At 44.9% G+C, this 20,551-nt stretch overlaps 1 protein-coding gene across 1 annotated transcript in view; it reads left to right on the forward strand.

Annotated features, from left to right (window-relative positions):
• Positions 1-20,551, forward strand: part of LOC311131120 (nidogen-1-like) — a 67,862-nt gene that overhangs the window by 14,672 nt on the left and 32,639 nt on the right. The window contains exons 2-8 of the mRNA XM_084163935.1: positions 7,473-7,775; positions 8,174-8,406; positions 8,679-9,130; positions 10,241-10,381; positions 10,614-10,865; positions 13,909-14,109; positions 15,607-15,840. Coding sequence (XP_084020061.1) covers positions 7,473-7,775; positions 8,174-8,406; positions 8,679-9,130; positions 10,241-10,381; positions 10,614-10,865; positions 13,909-14,109; positions 15,607-15,840 — 1,816 coding nt within the window. The remainder of the gene's footprint in view (positions 1-7,472; positions 7,776-8,173; positions 8,407-8,678; positions 9,131-10,240; positions 10,382-10,613; positions 10,866-13,908; positions 14,110-15,606; positions 15,841-20,551) is intronic.

The following is a 20,551-nucleotide window of genomic DNA, read 5'->3' on the forward strand; positions in this document are numbered from 1 at the left end:
TCAGCTGACCACTGCAAACGAACCGGACCCCCCTTTAGCAGGGACGTAATGGGAGCTGCAACCTGTCCAAAACCCCGGATAAACCTCCGGTAGTAATTAGCAAAACCCAAGAACTGCTGCACCTCTTTTACAGTGGTTGGAGTTTGCCAATTACGCACGGCCGACACACGGTCTACCTCTATCTCCACACCAGACGCGGACAACCGATAACCCAAAAAGGAGACGGACTCCTGGAAGAACAGGCATTTCTCTGCCTTGACATACAAGTCATGCTCCAACAGTCTTCTCAACACTCGGCGCACCAGGGCTACATGCTCGGCACGTGTAGAAGAGTACACTAGGATGTCGTCGATGTACACTACCACACCCTGCCCATGCATGTCCCGGAAAATCTCGTCAACAAAGGATTGGAAGACTGAAGAGCATTCATTAGCCCGTATGGCATGACGAGATACTCGTAATGACCTGAGGTGGTGCTAAATGCTGTTTTCCATTCATCCCCCTCCCTAATGCGCACCAGATTGTACGCGCTCCTGAGATCCAACTTTGTGAAGAACTGCGCTCCGCGTAATGACTCCGTCATAGTCGCAATCAGTGGAAGAGGGTAACTGTACTTAACCGTGATCTGATTGAGACTACGGTAATCAATACACGGGCGCAAACCCCCGTCCTTCTTCTTCACAAAGAAGAAACTTGAGGAAACCGGGGAAGTGGAGGACCGTATGTATCCCTGTGCCAAGGACTCGGCTATGTAAGTCTCCATAGCCGCTGTCTCCTCTTGAGACAAGGGATACACACGGCTCCGCTGAAGAGCCGCTCCTGTTTGGAGATTTATCGCACAGTCCCCCCGTCTATGAGGCGGTAGCCGTGCTGCCCTCGTTTTGCTGAACACAAGAGCTAAGTCCTCATACTCGGGGGGAATGCGCATTGCGGGCACTTGGTTCGGACTCTCTACCGAGGTCGCCCCTAAGGAAACACCTAGACATTTCCCTACACACTGGGCAGACCACTCCATAAGAGCCCTCTGTTGCCACGCAATGGTAGGATCATGGGCGCTTAACCAGGGAAGCCCCAACACCACGGGGTACGCAGGAGAGTCAATCAGATAAAACTGAATGATCTCCTCATGACCCCCCTGCGTTGTCATCTTAAGTGGTGCTGTGACCTCTCTGATCAGCCCCGACCCCAACGGCCGGCTGTCTAAGGCGTGGACAGGAAAGGGGTTTTCTACCGGCCGAAGGGGAATTCCTAACCTAAAACAAAATGCCCGATCAATAAAATTCCCAGCTGCGCCTGAATCTACTAGCGCCTTATGCTGGGAATGAGGTGCCACCTGTGGAAATCTCACAGGAATACTCATGTGACCAACAGAGAGCTCTGGGTAAGTGGGGCGCCTACTCACCTGAAATGACTCCCCAGTGCGTGACCTGTTGTCTCCTCTCCCAGGAGACCCTCCCCAGCACCTGGCCGCGGTGTGTCCTCCACGGCCACAGTTGGTGCAGGGGGTGGCCTCCCTCGGGTTCTCTCTCCTCCTCTCTCTAGCGCCAGCACCCCCGAGCTCCATGGGAATCGGCTCGGAGGTGCTGGAGGGTGGAATGGACGACCCCCACTCGGGACGTCCGCGGGTAGCCAGCAGGGTGTCGAGACGGATGGAGATGTCCACCAACTGGTCGAAGGATAGGTTGGTGTCCCTGCAGGCCAGCTCACGACGAACGTCCTCTCGTAGGCTACACCGGTAATGGTCGATGAGGGCCCTCTCATTCCACCCCGCATCCGCCGCTAGCGTCCGGAACTCCAGCGCGAACTCCTGTGCGCTCCTCTTCCCCTGTCGGAGGTGGAACAGACGCTCCCCCGCCGCCTTCCCTTCAGGTGGGTGATCGAAGACAGCCCTGAAGCGGCGGGAGAACTCCGCGTAGGTGATGGTAGCGGCGTCTATTCCCCTCCATTCGGCGTTGGCCCACTCCAAAGCCTTGCCGGATAGACAGGAGATGAGGGCGGATACGCTCTCGTATCCCGAGGGCGCTGGGTGTATGGTAGCCAGGTAGAGTTCCACCTGCAGGAGGAACCCCTGACACCCGGCTGCAGAACCGTCATATGCCCTCGGGAGCGAGAGCCGAATGCCACTGGGTTCCGGTGCTGAGAGAGGAGGACTGGCCGTTGGTGATGGAATGGTGTGCGAAGGCGTGGGCACCTCTCCAGTAACCAACCGGCGCAGCGTGTTGGACACCTCGTTCATGGCGGCCCCAAGTTGCCGGATCATGGTGTCTTGGTTGCTGATCCGATCCTCCAGTGACTTGGGTGCCGCCAATGCTCCTGCTGACTCCATAGAGGGTGTGTTGTTCTGTCAAGGCTGAGGTGTATGTGGTGTGGAAGTCAGGCGCAGGACACCGAAGCTTAGTCCAACAAAAGTTTACTAATGTATCAAAAGGCACAGATACAAAATAAACGGCCTCAAAAACAACAGAGGCGAGCAATACGCAACTATGCGTAAAAACAACAAACAGAGAAAAAACACGCAGCACAACGGACAGGCGAAAACAACACACAATCTAACCAATACAAAACAGGGAACTTATAGGACACGTAATCAGAACACAAACAGACACAGGTGTGCAAGACAGACCAAAGCAATCACACCACGAAACATTCAACGGTGGCAGCTAGTACTCCGGGGACGGCGAACGCCGAAGCCTGCCCGAACCAGGAGGAGGAGCAGTCTCGGCCGAAACCGTGACAAGTATATACTACAGGTTTTTTACTACAGTATTTATACTATAGTTAACTGTAAATACTACAGTATACTACAAGAAGTACTACAGTATTCACTGTAGTGTTTTTGCAGACTTTGCAGACAATGGGTGGGAGACACTGCCTTAATTGGGTGTTTTTATTTCAGCTAGGTCTGTCCACAGTGTCAAGTTCACCTACTGTATTTGTATTTATCATGGATCCCCATTAGCTGTTGCCTCCCCTTCCTAGCTACTGTTGTATCTATATGTTTTTACCATGACAGTTTACAATCCAGGGTTACTCCAAGCAATTTAGTCTCCTCAACTTGCCCAATTTCCATTATTCATTACAAGATTTAGTTGAGGTTTAGTAAATGATTTGTCCCAAATACAATGCTTTTAGTTTTTGAAATATTTAGGACTAACTTATTCCTTGCTACCTATTCTGAAACTAACTGCAGCTCTTTGTTAAGTGTTGCTGTCATTTCAGTCACTGTGGTAGCTGACGTGTATAGTGTTGAGTCTGTGTTGATGAGGCAATTATACGGGCGGCAGGTAGCTTAGTGGGTAAGCGTTGTGCCAGTAACCGAAAGGTCGCTGGTTCTAATCCCCGAGCCGACTAGGTAAAAAATCTGTCGATGTGCCCTTAAGCAAGGCACTTAACCCTAATTGCTCCTGTAAGTCGCTCTTGATAAGAGCGTTATAGCTTGAGTTTTAACATACATTGTTGTTGTTTTCATTCTTGTGCATAGTTTTGAAGAGAGAGCTACTCAGTGTGGGGGATATTTAATTAAAGTAGGTTGAGCAGGTTAACGAGTTAAAGGAGAATGTAGCTTTTTTACAATAAAAGTTTAATTTTCTGATGTAAATGGCATGGTTTGGAAGGGTACAGACACTTTCTTAAAAACTTCCCCCAAACAGCGATTGAGTTCCTCATTGTGCAGTACGGGGGCTCTGAAAAAACATGAACTATTTGGGTGTTGTTGGAGCCTTTGTTCATGTTTTTACAGAGCCCCCATACTGCACAATGAGGATGAGGAAGTGAATCGCTGGTTGGGCTAAGTGCTTCTTTACAACCAAATCTCTTGTTTTTGAGAAACTTAGCCCAACCAGCGATTCACTTCCTCATCCTCGTTGTGCAGTATGGGGGCTCTGTAAAAACATGAACAAAGGCTCCAACAACACCCAAATAGTTCATGTTTTTACAGAGCCCCCATACTGCACAACGAGGATGAGGAAGTGAATCGCTGGTTGGGCTAAGTTTCTCAAAACAAGAGATTTGGTTGTGATGAAGCAAACTTCTCCTTTAACCTGCATAAACGTTGAGATTTACTGGTTCACTAAAAAGAGCTTAACTTTTAGCTAGGAGTAATTATTCTAACTGACCTGTCTTCAAGATAAGCCTTGACTGAGAGCCGTGAAACATGACACTATAGTACAGTTTGTGACCTTCAGGGGTTGTAACTGAGCAATCGGGGAAGAAGGGCCTTGCTCAGGGAGGTGACCAAGAACCCGATGGTCACTCTGACAGTGCTCCAGAGTTCCTCTGTGGAGATGGGAGAACCTTCCAGAAGGACAACCATTTCTGCAGCACTCCATCAATCAGGGCTTTATGGTAAAGTGGCCAGACAAAAGCCACTGCTCAGAAAAGGCACATGACAGCCCGCTTGGAGTTTGCCAAAAGGCACATAAAGGACTCTCAGACCATGAGAAACAAGATTCTCTGGTCTGATTAAACCAAGTTTGAACTCTTTGGCCTGAATGCCAAGCGTCACGTCTGGAGGAAACCTGGCACCATCCCTACTGTGAAGCATGGTGGTGGCAGCATCATGCTGTGGGGATGTTTTTCAGCGACAGCGACTGGGAGACTAGTCAGGATTGAGGGAAAGATAAACGGAGCAAAGTACAGAGAGATCCTTGATGAAAACCTGTTCCAGAGCGCTCAGGACCTCTGAACAGGAGTGGAGGTTCACCTTCCAACAGGACAACGACACTAAGCACACAGCCAAGACAATGCAGGAGTGGCTTTGGGACAGGTCTCTGAATGTCCTTGAGTGGCCCAGCCAGAGCTCGGACTTGAACCCGATCGAACATTTCTGGAGATACCTGAAAATAGCTGTGCAGCGACGCTCCCCATCCAACCTGACAGAGCTTGAGAGGATCTGAAGAGAAGAATGGGAGAAACTCCCCAAATACAGGTGTGCCAAGCTTGTAGCGTCATACCCAAGACTCGAGGCTGTAATCGCTGACAAAGGTGTTTCAACAAAGTACTAATTAAAGGGTCTAAATTCTTATGTAAATGTGATATTTCAGTTTTAGATTTTTAATACATTTGCACACAAAAAAATTATAACAGTTTTTGCTTTGTCGTTGTGGGGTATTGTGTGTAGATTGATGAGGGGAAAAAAACTATTTAATCAATTTTAGAATAAGGCTGTAATGTAACAAAATGTGGAAAAAGTCAAGGGGTCTGAATACTTTGCGAATGCACTGTGTATATATATCCATATCCATTCACAGTATAGGATGAAGTTCCCAAGCATTGACCTTAGACCAGTTTTTCTTCTCTGTTCTTTATTATGTTTTGACTACACTATATATACAAAAGTATGTGGACACCCCTTCAAATGAGTAGATTCGGCTATTTCAGCCACACCTGTCAGGTGTATAAAATTGAGCACATAGCCATGAAATTTCCATAGATAAACATTGGCAGTAGAATGGCCTTACTGAAGAGCTCAGTGACTTTCAACGTGGAACCGTCATAGGATGCCACCTTTCCAACAAGTCAATACATCACATTTCTGCCCTGCTAGAGCTGCCACGGTCAACTGTAAGTGCTGTTATTGTGAAGCGGAAACGTCTAGGAGCAACAACGGCTCAGCCGCGCAGTGATAGACCACACAAGCTCACTGAACAGGACCGCCGAGTGATGAAGCGTGTAGCATGTAAAAATCGTTCCAAAATGCCTCTGGAAGCAACGTCAGTACAAAAATGGGTTTCCATGGCCGAGCAGCCACACACAAGCCTAAGATCACCGTGCGCAATGCCATGCGTCGGCTGGAGTGGTGTAAAGCTTGCCGCCATTGGACTCTGGAGCAGTAGAAACGCGTTCTCTGGAGTGATGAATCACGCTTCACCATCTGGCAATTAAATGGACAAATCTGGGTTTGGCGGATGCCAGGAGAACGCTACCTGCCGGAATGCATAGTGCCAACTGTAAAGTTTGGTGGAGGTGGAATAATTGTCTGGGGCTGTTTTTCATGGTTTGGGCTAGGAAAATTTACCGGAACAGTTTGCCAAAAAACTCAAATCTGAGCTTGTCGCAAATTTGCGACAAATTGGCCAAAGGTTTGCCACAAATGTTTGCCGGAAGCCTGTTTCTTTTGATAAGGGTTTGTGGCTGTGCCAACTACTAACATGCGCCTCTTAAGGGGAAAGTAATCTAAAAGTAACTGAAAGTAATCACATTACATTACTGAGTTTGGGTAATCCAAAAGTTATGTTACTGATAAGAAATGTGGACAGGTAACTACACTGAACAAAAATATAAATGCAACATGCAACAATTTCAAAGATTTCACTAAGTTACAGTTAATTTAAGGAAATCAGTCAATTGAAATAAATTAATTTGTGCCTAATCTATGGAATGCAGTAAATGGAAATCTTAAAACTACAGCATACAATGACTTTCTAAATGATTCTGTGCTTCCAACTTTGTGGCAACAGTTTGGGGAAGGCCCTTTCCTGTTTCAGCATGACAATGCCCTATGCACAAAGCGAGGTCCATACAGAAATGGTTGTCGAGATCGGCGTGGAAGAACTTGACTGGTCTGCACAGAGCCCTGACCTCAACCCCATTTAACACCTTTGGGATGAATTGGAACGCCGACTGTGAGCCAGGCCTATTCGCCCAACATCAGTGCCCGACCTCACTAATGCTCTTGTGGCTGACTGGAAGCAAATCCCCACAGCAATGTTCCAACATCTAGTGGAAAGCCTTCCCAGAAGAGTGGAGGCTGTTATAGCAGCAAAGGGCGGACCAACTCCATATTAATGCCCATGATTTTGGAATGAGATGTTCGACGAGCAGGTGTCCACATACTTTTGGTCATGTAGTGTATAAATAAGGCAGTCAGGCCTTGTCAAGGTTGAACTGTTCCTAGATCAGTAGGAGAACCATATCGCATTTATAAGGTCTGCTCTAGGATAAACTGATCCTAGATCTGTAGGGGGAACCTCAGACATCTTTCACAATAGGGGGAGAGAGATACCCAATTTTCCCTGGGGGGAGGGGAGGAAGCCTTAATTTATGTGAAGGAGGGGTCATGGCATGTTAAGATTTATTGGGCAACTATTTTCGCGAGGACCCTGACCGTGCTGTAAAACTGGATATTTACTTAACCGAGTTTGCAGCAGGAGAGGGTTCTCTTGAGCATGTTTTCAAAGCTACAATCGCTTACCGTTGTCAAAATTCCTAAGATTTCAATTCTAGTTGAAGTCATCATGATAAAATTACATTTCTGAACCCCACAAATGCCATGCTGTCAGCCGGTCATTCACAGCAGCTGTTGGGTAAAAAGTGACAGGATCTCTGATTGTATCATGGACATTGACAATTGTGACATCAACCACATTGTGGTTCAAAAACATAATTATCCAAAAAGCTATTTGAACTGTAGGCTGTAAATGATCATCCATGTCTTTGCTGATGATAACAAGTTTGTGATATTCCAATCCCAGATCAACACCAATGGCTTTCTGGCAGTAGAAGAACCTAAGGTTGAGTCTGAGTACCTGGGAAAGATGCCTGCCAGCTTCGGAATGATAGCGGCTTTCCTCGGAGATCTGGACAACAGCGACGGAGTGGGGAAGGTGTACTACCGACAGGACAGCAGGCCTTCTGTGCTTCTCCGGACCATTGACCACATCAGCCAGGCATTCCCTCAGGACGACGAGATCGAGCCCACCCACGCCTTAATCATCACATGGGAGAACGTGGCGGCCCACGGCGCGCCTGGTCGAGGAGATGGGCTGGACAGAAAGGTATGGAGGACCCTCATAGCTTGGCCTAGATAGGGGTCATTTTCATTTTGATACAAGTCTTTAAAAAAATGTCATTGGATATATTGAACTGTTGATAAACTTGTTTTAATGCCACATTGATATGGATAGCAGTTGAAATTATAATTTTACACCATCTTTTCTATCCACCTAATATGAAGTTGCCTAAAACCCATACATTTTACAATTTAGTTACAGGTATGCAGGTACAGTATAATTAGAGTGATGATACTCATGGTTACATAGTCCTTCCAACTGTGTTACCTGTTTGCAGTTTTTGTGGTGGGCTACATAGATTGTTTTGTTCTATATTCAGTTCACTCTACCAAGCCAAACTCAAGGCCAAAGGTAGTGCACTATTTTTTCTTTCTACAATGTAGAGAAACACGTTCCAGCTGGTGGTGGCGTCCATGGCGTCCGCCTCCTACGCCATCTTGTTCTACCCCAGGGAGGGGCTGCAGTACATCTCCACGCCTGTGGCGGGCCAGAGCGAGCCAGTCCACGCCGGTTTCAGCCAGGGCCTGGTCCAGGCCTGGTTCAGCTGGAGCAGCAGCCAGGGGTCCTACTACCGCATCACTACCGACGACGAGGCGTCCGTCAGACAGCTCTCTGAGTAAGTTGATTGGTTGGTGGGTGGGTTGGTTGGGTTGGTTGATTGATTGGATTTCTATAGTGCGCTTCCAGATGCTGCAAGTTTTTTACATAGGCTTACTAAGTGATGTTCATAGAAAACTTGTTTATGCTTCTGTCATTATGTTTTGACCTTGTATTTGCATAGTTACATTGCATTATGATAATTATGTAATGATTACATATAACCTGACATATGCATAAAGCTTCTTCATAGAGGTAGGTCTCCTAATGATCCATTCTGTCTTCCGCTAGGGAGACCAACTCAGGTAGGCGTGGTGTGTGGGTGTACGAGATCGGCACCTCCCCGTTCTTCTCCTCCATCACCCCAGGCCAGGTCACCAACCTGTCCCCGGAGGAGGGCGTGGCAGGTGGGCAGGTGGAGCCGGTGCCAGAGTTTCCACCCAGAAACACTGGAGAACAACAGGAGATTGAATTCCCTCCCTATGAGCGCGAGGAGGAAGAGGAGACACCTGAGCCGGAGCTGCCCCCAACTGTCCACACGGTCCAGTACCAGCCCAGATACCCTGTTGTCCCTGAGCCGCCTCAGTCCAGATACCCTGAGACGGTCCAGCCCAGATACCCTGAGCCGGTCCAGCCCAGATACCCTGAGCCTGTCCAGCCGGCCCAGCCGCAGCCACCCCGCTACCAGCCCCAAACCCCACAGGTGGTGGTCGTGGACGAAGATGATGACCTTGATGTTGATGGTAAGCCATGAAAGAAACAACAACAATTGAATCTGTGTCTGAAAATTGTGGACGGAAATAGAATTCTAGTCAAGATTGCCATGAGAGAAACATTGGTTTAGTTTAGTTTATAAGGATCTGCATTAGCTACTGCACATGCAGCAGCTACTCTTCCTGGGGTCCACATAAAACGTCCAAATACATGACAAAGTACCGAACAGTAATAAACAAGAACAACATAAGATATTATATTCAATTCAAAAAAATAAAACAAGTTATATATAGGAAAGACACCAAGAGACAACAAAAATACTATTTACACACTATTCATAGATACATATTCATATTCTTATATACAGTTAAATTAGATCTTCAGAAAGAGGAGAGGCGCTGTGATAAAATATGTTTTTTTTATCCGTTTTTTAAAGCTAAACTTGCTTTTTGCCTGAGTAACCTCTGGAGGCAGAGCATTCCACGATGACGTGGCTCTATACATAACTGAGCGATGCATTAAGCTCTGGATAAGAGCGTCTGCTAAATGACTAAAATGTAAAAATTAAATCTGTTTTTGGTTTGGGTACCGTGAAGAAACCCATAGTGGTGTGTCTGGTGGGGTATGTATGTCTATTTTGAAGTGTGCAAATAGATTATACAAGTGGTTAGGCATTTTCAACAAACACGTTTCTTAAAAAGACTAGAACAGAAGTTGTCAATTTCTCCTCAACCCTCAACCATGAAAGACTATCATGCATGTTGTTGATGTTAGTTCTGTGTGTGCAGTTAGGGCAAGGTGTGCTGCTATGTTTTGAGCTTCTTTGTTTTGAGCCATGCTGCTTTGTTTAACCGGCCTGCTAAAGTATTTTGTAGCAAACAAGAGCTCCAATGAAATTACACTCTTAGAAAAAAAAGGTTTCCAAAAGGATTCTTTGACTGTCCCCATAGAATAATCAATTTTGATTCTAGTTAGAAGCCTTTTTGGTTCCAGGTAGAACCCTTTAGGGTTTAATGTAGGGTTCTTCAAAGGGTTCTACTATGGGGACAGCCAGATAACCCTTTTAGGTTATAGATAGCACCTTTTTTTCTGAAATTGTATTTTTTCTAAGAATGTGGTTTTGTCTTCTTTTTCGGCAGTGTTTGCGTACAATTCTGAAACATGCACCAATAACAGGCAGAAGTGCTCGTCCTTCGCCGACTGTAAGGACTACACCAATGGCTACTGCTGCCACTGTAGGCCTGGTTTCTATGGCAATGGCAAGGATTGTGTGGCTGAAGGTAGGAGTAACCCCATACCCCAAATACATACAGTATTTGTGTAATAAGGGTTAGGGTTAGCTTGCTACATTCATTAATGAAATATATGAAATAAAGTTTTAGAATGATTCCATATTTTATAAAGAAATTGAAAACCTGATAATGCTTGACACACAGTCACACAGTTACATTTGAAGTTACATTAATTAAAATCTAATTAAATTAAGTTAATTTCCTCACATTCCACACGCAGGTAAGCCCCAGCGGATGAACGGCAAAGTGAACGGCCGGGTGTTCGTGGGCAACTCGCCCTCGCCGCTGGAGTTTTCCAACAACGACCTGCACTCGTACGTGGTGGCCAATGATGGCCGCGCCTACGTGGCCATCAGCACCATCCCGGCCGGCCTGGGACCCTCCCTGCAGCCCCTCTCTTCCCTGGGAGGGGTCATCGGCTGGGCCTTCGCTCTGGAGCAGCCCGGCTACGAGAACGGCTTCAGCGTCATCGGTAAGAGCTGGTCGCCGATTGTCTTGCACATTGTTGTGTCATTAAGAGTTATTTTAAGGTAAGAGCTGACATTGGGTGAATCACAAAAGTGATTCCTCGCTTCCTTGATTCATAGCGTCTTTCTCAAGACTTCCTTGCCCCCGAGAATGTCCATGAGAAGGGAACTCTGATCTTCTGCTAAAATGCTTTTGGAGAAAGAGGCGACGAATCATCAAGGAATCTAGGAAAAACAGTTGAGAAAGTGCCATAGTGTCATTAAAAAGGCAGCAGTTGATTTGAATACATTTGGCTTTTCTCATGTGTATTGGGTTGCATTTGGTTTTACTGCTCCTTCCATTGTAGCAAAGGCACCTGGGGCTTGGGGCTTTGTTTGCTGTGGTCTAATGAGATGTCCTCCAAAGATTGAGGTGTGAATGACTGCTGTGGGATTGCTGCTTAGGTCAACATTTTTTCAAGTTAAGTTTAATTAGCTTGATTTATTTGCACTCTTTGAATTACATATTTTTTGTATAGTCAGAGGCCATGTCCGAAATCTGGCTTGCCTACTACTTACCTAAACTGCATACTGTGTATTAATAGTACTACATACTATTAAGAACATACTGTTTAGCAAAAATGAATGCAGTAAGCAACAAATATCACCATACTAGGCTCATCCATACTGAGAATGTGTAATCTAATGCACAATTGCATTGATTCCCGCCATTCGTTCATTTTGGTACAGCGTGTCCCCTCAGCTGATTATCAGCTGTTGTCCTCTGTAGCTCAGCTGGTAGAGCACGGCGCTTGTAACGCCAAGGTAGTGGGTTCGATCCCCGGGACCATCCATACACAAAAAAATAAAAATAAATTATGCACGCATGACTGTAAGTCGCTTTGGATAAAAGCGTCTGCTAAATGGCATATTATTATTATTATTATTATTATTATTATTGTCAAACACATGTTGGTCTCGAAAGACGATTCTATTCCTCAATAGTGTGCAGCGAATTCTACTAGATTAAAAGCCTAAATGAGTATGACATCCTGGCATTTAAAGCATACTTTTTTTTGGACATTTCACATATACTACCGGTCAAAAGATTTAGAACACCTACTCATTCAAGAGTTTTTCTTTATTTTTTACTATTTTCTACATTGTAGAATAATAGTGAAGACATCAAAACTATGAAATAACACATATGGAATTATTTATATTTGAGATTATTCAAATAGCCACCCTTTGCCTTGATAACAGCTTTGCACACTCTTGGCATTCTCTCAACCAGCTTCATGAGATAGTCACCTGGAATTTGTGGAATTTATTTCCTTCTTAATGCGTTTGAGCCAATCAGTTGTGTTGTGACAAGGTAAGGGGGGTATACAGAAGATAGCCCTATTTGGTAGAAGACCAAGTCCATATTATGGCAAGAACAACTCAAATAAGCAAAGAGTTTCCTCTGCTGCAGAGGATAAGTTCATTAGAGTTACCAGCCTCAGAAATTGCAGCCCAAATAAATGCTTCACAGAGTAACAGACACATATCAACATTAACTGTTCAGAGGAGACTGTGTGAATCAGGCATTCATGGTCGAATTGCTGCAAAGAAACCACTACCAAAGGACACCAATAATAAGAAGAGACTTGCTTGGGCCAAGAAACATGAGCAATGGACATTAGACCGGTGGAAATGTGTCCTTTGGTCTGGGGTCCAAATTTGAGATTTTTGGTGTCTTTGTGAGACGCGGTGTGGGTGAACGAATGACCTCCGCATGTGTATTTCCCACCATAAAGCATGGAGGAGGAGGTGTTATGGTGTGGGGTGCTTTGGTGGTGACACTGTCCATTATTTATTTAGAATTCACACTTAACCAGCATGGCTACCACAGCATTCTGCAGCGATATGCCATCCCATCTGGTTTGGGCTTAGTGGGACTATCATTTGTTTTTCAACAGGACAATGACCCAACACACCTCCAGGCTATGTAAGGGCTATTTTACCAAGAAGGAGAGTGATGGAGTGCTGCATCAGATTACCTGCCCTCCACAATCCCCTGACCTCAACCCAATTGAGATGGTTTGGGATGAGTCGGACGGCAAAGTGAAGGAAAAGCAGCCAACAAGTGCTAAGCATATGTGGGAACTCCTTCAAGACTGTTGGAAAAGCATTCCAGGTGAAGCTGGTTGAGAGAATACCAAGAGTGTGCAAAGCTGTCATCAAGGCAAAGGGTGGCTATTTAATATATTTAGATTTGTTTATCACTTTTTTGGTTACTACATGATTCCATATGTGTTATTTGATAGTTTTGATGTCTTCACTATTATTCTACAATGTAGAAAATAGTAAAAATGAAGAAAAACCCTTGAATGAGTAGGTGTTCTAAAACATTTGACCTGTAGTGTACGTACTATCAAACTTTATTTATTTGCATACCCAAAATGTCTACTATTTCGAACGCAAGTAAGGGTATTTGGACTCTGCCAATCTCTTTGCTCAGGGAAAGTAGATGCTCTACTGTGCTTTTGAGTGGTATACGTGGAAGTCTGAGTGAATTGTGCCAAGTGGCACTCCTCAACAAGTTGAACTCCACTTTAGTCTTCCACTTGGACATGATTTGTTGGTAGAACGATAATGGGGAAAATTATGGGGAATTTGTTCTGTGTTCCTGTTTTCTGTGAATTTTTCTGCTTTTCGGCCTCAAAATGTTGCTCCAGCTCATTGCTTCCAGCTGGCTTCAGTTCCTTCAAAATGTTCCCCTTTGATGTGTAATATTCTTGGCTCCAGGGAGAACTGAAAGTGGGAGGATACACTCAAGGGTATGGGTGTGGATGCAGAATGGAGTTGCCCCTAAATGCTGATCTTAGGTACGGCTAGGTTTTGTGTTTCATCACATAATGGTTGAGGTTAGCTTTTGGGCAAGGTAAGATGATCCTAGATCTGTGCTCAGGAGCTGAAGAGAACCTCTGAGATTTAGTTGTCTCTCTCTTTCCTTCTCCCACCCCCATCTCTGCTCACACACACACACGCACACAAATACCCTCAACCCCCCTGCTCCCCCTCCAGGTGGCGTGTTCTCCAGGCAGGCCGAGGTGACCTTCTTACCGGGCAACGAGAGGCTGACTATCAAGCAGGAGTTCAAGGGCATCGACGAGCACGACCACCTGGTGGTGAGCACCAATCTGGAGGGCCGTCTCCCCGAGGTCCCCCGCGGCTCCACTGTCCAGATCGACCCCTACAAGGAGATCTACCAGTATGGCAGCAACCGTAAGTTACGACCACACCAATATAACTTGGAATGCAGACTTGGGGTCAATTCCATTTCAATTTAGTCAATTCAGGAAGTAAACTAAAATTATTTTGATCTCCTGAATTTAAATGGAATTGATCCCAATCCTGGAACTCGACACTGTCACAGTTTGTAGTACATCAAATCACATAAGAAAGGTCAGCATTCATCCCAATGTTGTTATTACTCAAAGTGCTCTTACGTGCGGCCAGATAGAAGTCTATCCTATTCTTTTCACGAGACACATAGTCTTAGAAACACTTTTGGCAGCAATTACAGCTGCGGGTCTTCTTGGGTAAACGCTCTAAGAGCTCTGCACACCTGGATTGTTGCAATATTTGCCCATTATTCTTTTAAAAATTCTTCAAGCTCTGTCAAGGTGTCAACAGAAATATTCAAGTCTTGCCATAGATTTTCAAGCAGATTTAAGTCAAAACTGTAACTTGGTAAGCAACTCCAGTGCAGATTTGGTCTCCTCTAGGATTTTGCCTGTGATTAGCTCCATCCCGTTTCTATTTATCCTGAAAAACTCCAGTCTTTGCCTCAAGCATACCCATACCATGATGCAGCCACCACTATGCTTGACAATAAGGAGGCAAATACTCAGTGATGTGTTGTGTTAGATTTGCCCCAAACATAAGGCTTTCCATTTAGGCCAAAAAGTGTATTCCTTTGTGTGGTTTTATTGCAGTAGTTTTTTTTGCCTGGTTGCATAGTGGACTATTCTGTATATATTCTGCAAATGTTTATTCTTCATTTAGGTCATTATTGTGGAGTCACTACAATGTTGTTGCTCCATCCTCAGTTTTCTCCCATCAGAGCCATTTAACTCTGTAACGGTTTTAAAATCACCAATGGCCTCATGGTGAAATCCCTGAGCAGTTTCCTTCCTGTCCTGCAGCTAAGTTCAGAAGGACGACTGTCTGGGTGGTTCAATACATCATCCACAGCATAATTATTAACTAGACCATGCTTAAAGAGATATTCAATGACTGATTTGTGATTGTTACCCATCTACCAATCACTGCCCTTCTTTATAAGGCTTTGGAAAAGCTCTCTGGTCTTTGTAGTTGAATCTGTGCTTGAAATTCAACACTTGACTGTGGGACCTTACAGATATTGTATGTATGGGTAAAATATTCACGTCAACCCGTATTATTTCACACAATGTGATTTGTTAAGCCAAATTTGACTCCTGAACTAATTTAGGCTTGCCTAAACAAAAACGGTGAAATCTTATGCAACAACTATATTCTAGTTATAGAATTTGTATTAATTTGAAAACATTTGTTGAATTTTCTTTTCACTTTGACATTATGGACTATTTTGTCTAGATCAATGACAACACATCCAAATGAAATATTTTTAAATCCCACTTTGTAACGCAACAAACTGTGAAAAAAAGCCAAGGGGGTGAATACTTATGATACCAACTGTATATGGATGTTCAATGTAGTAACACTCCATTTCTTCAGTGATCACTTCCTCCTCCAACCGCGACTACACCGTGAGCCTACCGGACGGCAGCGTCCAGACCAAGACCTACCAGTGGCGTCAGACCATCACCTACCAGAGCTGTCCCCATGACGAGGCGGTCAGGGCCGTGCAGCCTACCCAGAAGCTCAGCGTCGACCAGGTCTTCGTCATGTACGACTCGGGCAACCAGCTGATCCGCTACGCTATGAGCAACAAGATCGGCTCCATCCACAGTGAGTAGAACCTCTTGTGTTACAGCTAATCTTTGTTCATGTTCTCCTATAATGTTATGCTAACCTTGTGCTTATGTTCTGCTAGTTGTGTTCACATTCTTCTAATGTTCCGCTAAAGTTCTGCTAGTTGTGTTAACCTTCTGCTAATATTCTGCTAATGTTTTGCTAACCCTCTGCTAACAGGATTGGGCCCATCCTCAGTGAGTATAGCCTATCGTGTAAATACTGATCATCTTCAGCTAACGTTGTGCTAATGTTCTGCTATCTTTCTACTAACTTTCCGGCTACATATGGCTTATCCTCTATGTTTGGCTGGATGTGGCTGTAAGACAGACACCTGATGCTTACATTTAAATGGTGGTGGAAGCCATGTGTGGATTTGCAACAAGATTGTATGATCGATGTTAATAATGACAGGCAAAAAGGAGTACCAAGAAGGACAATCAAGGCAAAATAACATTGTTGTGGGTGGAATCCCAATCTCCACACAAGACCTGGACGGAGTCTGAGGAGAAAGTGAGAAAAATTATTGATGAAAAGCTGCAGATAGATCATAAGAAGAGTGAGGTGGAGTGCGCCCATAGGATTGGAAAACCTATATCTGGCCCAGGTGACAGACCCAGGTTGATAGTGGTAAAGGTACTGCGGTACAAGGACAAGGTGGCTGTTATGGAGAGAGCCAAGAACTTGAGGAACCAACATCTTCCTCAACAAGGACTACTCTGAAACTGATCCCAGCTATGAAAGCTGCCAGAGAGCGTGGGGACATTGCTCACATCCGTAACGACAGGCTCATTATCCGCCCTCCCACCCAAAAGCCTGGAAGGGGTGAGAGAACCAAGCAGATGGGTTCATAGCCTAACCCCTGCACCCTGATTGATGGCATGCTTTGTTTGTGGTTTCCCATATTATGTCTATCTCTAATAAGATACCCAGGAAAGGGCAAAAAATAGTCCATATTAATATATGCAGCCTAAGAAATAAGGTTAATGAAATCAATAACTTGCTAACCTCAGGTAGCATTCATACACTACATGACCAAAAGTATCTGGACACCTGCTCGTCGAAAATCCCATTCCAAAATCATGGGCATTAATATGGAGTTGGTCCCCCTTTTGCTGTTATAACAGCCTCCACTGTTCTGGGAAGGCTTTCCACTAGAGGTTGGAACATTGCTGCAGGGACTTGCTTCCATTCAGCCACAAGAGCATTAGTGAGGTTGGGCACTGATGTTGGGCGATTAGGCTTGGCTCGCAGTCGGCGTTCCAATTCATCCCAAAGGATTAAGGCTTTGTGCAGGCCAGTCAAGTTCTTCCACACCGATCTCGACAAACCATTTCTGTATGGACCTCGCTATGTGCACGGGGGCATTGTCATGCTGGAACAGCAAAGGGCCTTCCCCAAACTGTTGCCACAAAGTTGGAAGCACAGAATCGTCTAGAATGTCATTGTATGCTGTAGCGTTAAGATTTCACTTAACTCGAACTAAGGGGCCTAACCCGAACCATAAAAAACAGCCCCAGACCATTATTCCTCCTCCACCAAACTTTACATTTGGCACTATGCATTTGGGCAGGTAGTGTTTTCCTTCTCCTGACATCCACCAAAAACAGATTAGTCCGTCGGACTGCCAGATGATGAAGCATGATTCATCACTCCAGAGAACGCATTTCCACTGCTCCAGAGTCCAATGGCGGCGAGCTTTACACTACTCCAGCCAACGCTTGGCATTGCGCATGGTGATCTTAGGCTTGTGTGCGGCTGCTCGGCCATGGAAACCCATTTCATGAAGCTCCCGACGAACAGTTATTGTGCTGACGTTTCTTCCAGAGGCAGTTTGGAACTTGGTAGTGAGTGTTGCAACCGAGGACAGACGATTTTTACGTGCTACGCGCTTCAGCTAAAGCTAAAGCTAAAGAGTTAAACCTATGAATGAATAAGAGGGGGATTCGTTCCCTTCAGTGATCGATGCTTGACAACAGATGCAAACAATGTACCCCTACTATGTATAGTAACTCCATATCACGGAATCTACCTATGATAACACAATGTCTTTAGTACTAGTCAAATTTGTTCACATACAGTACCAGTCAAAAGTTTGGACGCCAGCTCATTCATGGGTTTTTATTTTATTTTTGCTGTTTTCTACATTGTGGAGTGATAGTGGAGACATCAGCTATGCAGTGGCACATATGGAGACATGTGGTAACCAACAAAGTGTTAAACAAATCAAAATATATTGAAAAAAAGAATGTATGCACTCACTAACTGTAAGTCAATCTGGATAAGAGTGTCTGCTAAATGACAAAAATGTTTTAAAAAATGTAAGCACTCGGCGGTCCCGTTCTGTGAGCCTGTGTGGCCTACCACTTCACGGCTGAGCCGTTGTTGCTCCTAGACGTTTCCACTTTACAATAACAGCACTTGCACTTGACCGGGGCAGCTCTAGCAGGGCAGAAATTTGTTGGAAAAGTGGCGTCCATTGACGGTGCCACGTTGAAAGTCGGGTGTGGCTGAAATAGCCGAATCCACTAATTTGAAGGGTTGTCCACATACTTTTGTATATATAGTGTATATTAGCCATCACTGAGACTCACTTAGATAATTAATTTGACAACACAGCAGTAGCAATACAGGGATATAACATCCATAGAAGAGACAGGAATAAATATGGGGACAGTGTCTCTGTATACAGTGCATTCGTAAAGTATTCAGACCCCTTCCCTTTTTCCACATTTTGTTACGTTACAGCATTATTCTAAAATAGATCAAATACATTTTTTTCGTCATCAATCTACATACAATACCCAATAATGACAAAGCGAAAACAGGTTTTTAGAAATGTTTGCAAATGTATTAAAAACTAAAAAACAGAATTACCTTATTTACATAAGTAGTCAGACCCTTTGCATTGACACTCGAAATTGAGCTCCGGTGGATCCTGTTTCCATTGATCATCCTTGAGATATTTCTACAACTTGATTGGAGTCCACATGTGGTAAATTAAATTGATTGGATATGATTTGGAAAGGCACACACCTGTCTATATAAGGTCCCACAGTTGACAGTGCATATCAGAGCAAAACCCAAGCCATGAGGTCGAAGGAATTGTCCGTAGAGCTCCGAGACAGGATTGTGTCAAGGCACAGATCTGGGGAAGGGTACCAAAAAATATCTGCAGCATTGAAGTTCCCCAAGAACACAGTGGCCTCCATCATTCTTAAATGGAAGAAGTTTGGAACAACCAAGACTCTTCCTAGAGCTGGCCGCCTGGCCAAACTGAGCAATCGGGGGAGAAGGGCCTTGGTCAGAGAGGTGACCAAGAACCCCATGGTCACTCTGACAGAGGTCCAGAGTTCCTCTGTGGAGATGGGAGAACCTTCCAGAAGGACAACCATCTCTGCAGCACTCCACCAATCAGGCCTTTATGGAGGGTGGCCAGACGGAAGCGACTCCTCAGTAAAAGGCACATGACAGCCCGCTTGGAGTTTGCCAAAAGTCACCTAAAGGACTCTCAGACCAAGAGAAATACGATTCTCTGGTCTGATGAAACCAAGATTGAACTCTTTGGCCTGAATGCCAAGCGTCACGCCTGGAGGAAACCTGGCACCATCCTTACGGTGAAGCACAGTGGTGACAGCATCATGCTGTGGGGAAGTTTTTCAGCGGCAGGGACTGGGAGACTAGTCAGGATCAAGGGAAAGATTAATGGAGCAAAATACAGAGAGATCCTTGATGAAAATCTGCTCCAGAGCACTCAGGACCTCAGACTGGGGCGAATGTTCACCTTCCAACAGGACAACAACCCTAAGCACACAGCCAAGACAATGCAGGAGTGGCTTCAGGACAAGTCTCTGAATGTCTTGAGGACAAGTTTCTGAATGAGTGGCCCAGCCAGAGCCCAGACTTGAACCCAATCAAACATCTCTGGAGAGACCTGAAAATAGTTGTGTTGTGACGCTTCCCATCCAACCTGACAGAACTTGAGAGGATCTGCAGAGAAGAATGGGAGAAACTCCCCAAATATAGGTGTGCCAAGCTTGTAGCACCATACCCAAGAAGACTCAAGGCTGTAATCTCTGCTAAAGGTGCTTCAACAAACTACTGAGTAAAGGGTCTGAATACTTATGTAAATGTGATATTTCAGATTGTTCTTTTTTATATATTTGCCAAAAAAATAGTTTAACCTGTTTTTGCTTCGTCATTATGGGGTATTGTGTGTAGATTTGATGAGGGATTATTTTTTTAAATAATCCATTTTAGAATAAGGCTGTAACGTAACAAAATGTGGAAAAAGTCAAGGGGTCTGAATACTTTCTGAATGTGCTGTATGTTCAGAGCCAAATTCCTGTGAAGCTCAGAGAGGATCTCATGCCAAAGGTTGTTCTAGTGTTGTGGTTGCAGGTTCACCTGCCTCATCTAAAGCCTCTTCTTTTGGGGTGCTGCTATTGGCCGCCAAGTACTAACATTCATTATCCGGATAATATGTGTGCAATGCTTGATAGTGTATATGATGTTAACAGAGTTCTATTTTCCAGGTGACCTAAAAATATAGGTTTTCATCAAGTGTAATCTGCTTCAGGTTATTAATCAAGCTACCAGGGTGTTTACAAACAGTACAGGAACTACTGTATATCATCCACGTTGTCACGGTTTCGGCCGAGGCTGCTCCTCCTCCTGGTTCGGGCAGGCTTCGGCGTTCGCCGTCCCC

This window comes from Coregonus lavaretus, assembly GCF_964263955.1.
Source record: "Coregonus lavaretus genome assembly, chromosome: 6".
Lineage (NCBI taxonomy): Eukaryota > Metazoa > Chordata > Actinopteri > Salmoniformes > Salmonidae > Coregonus > Coregonus lavaretus.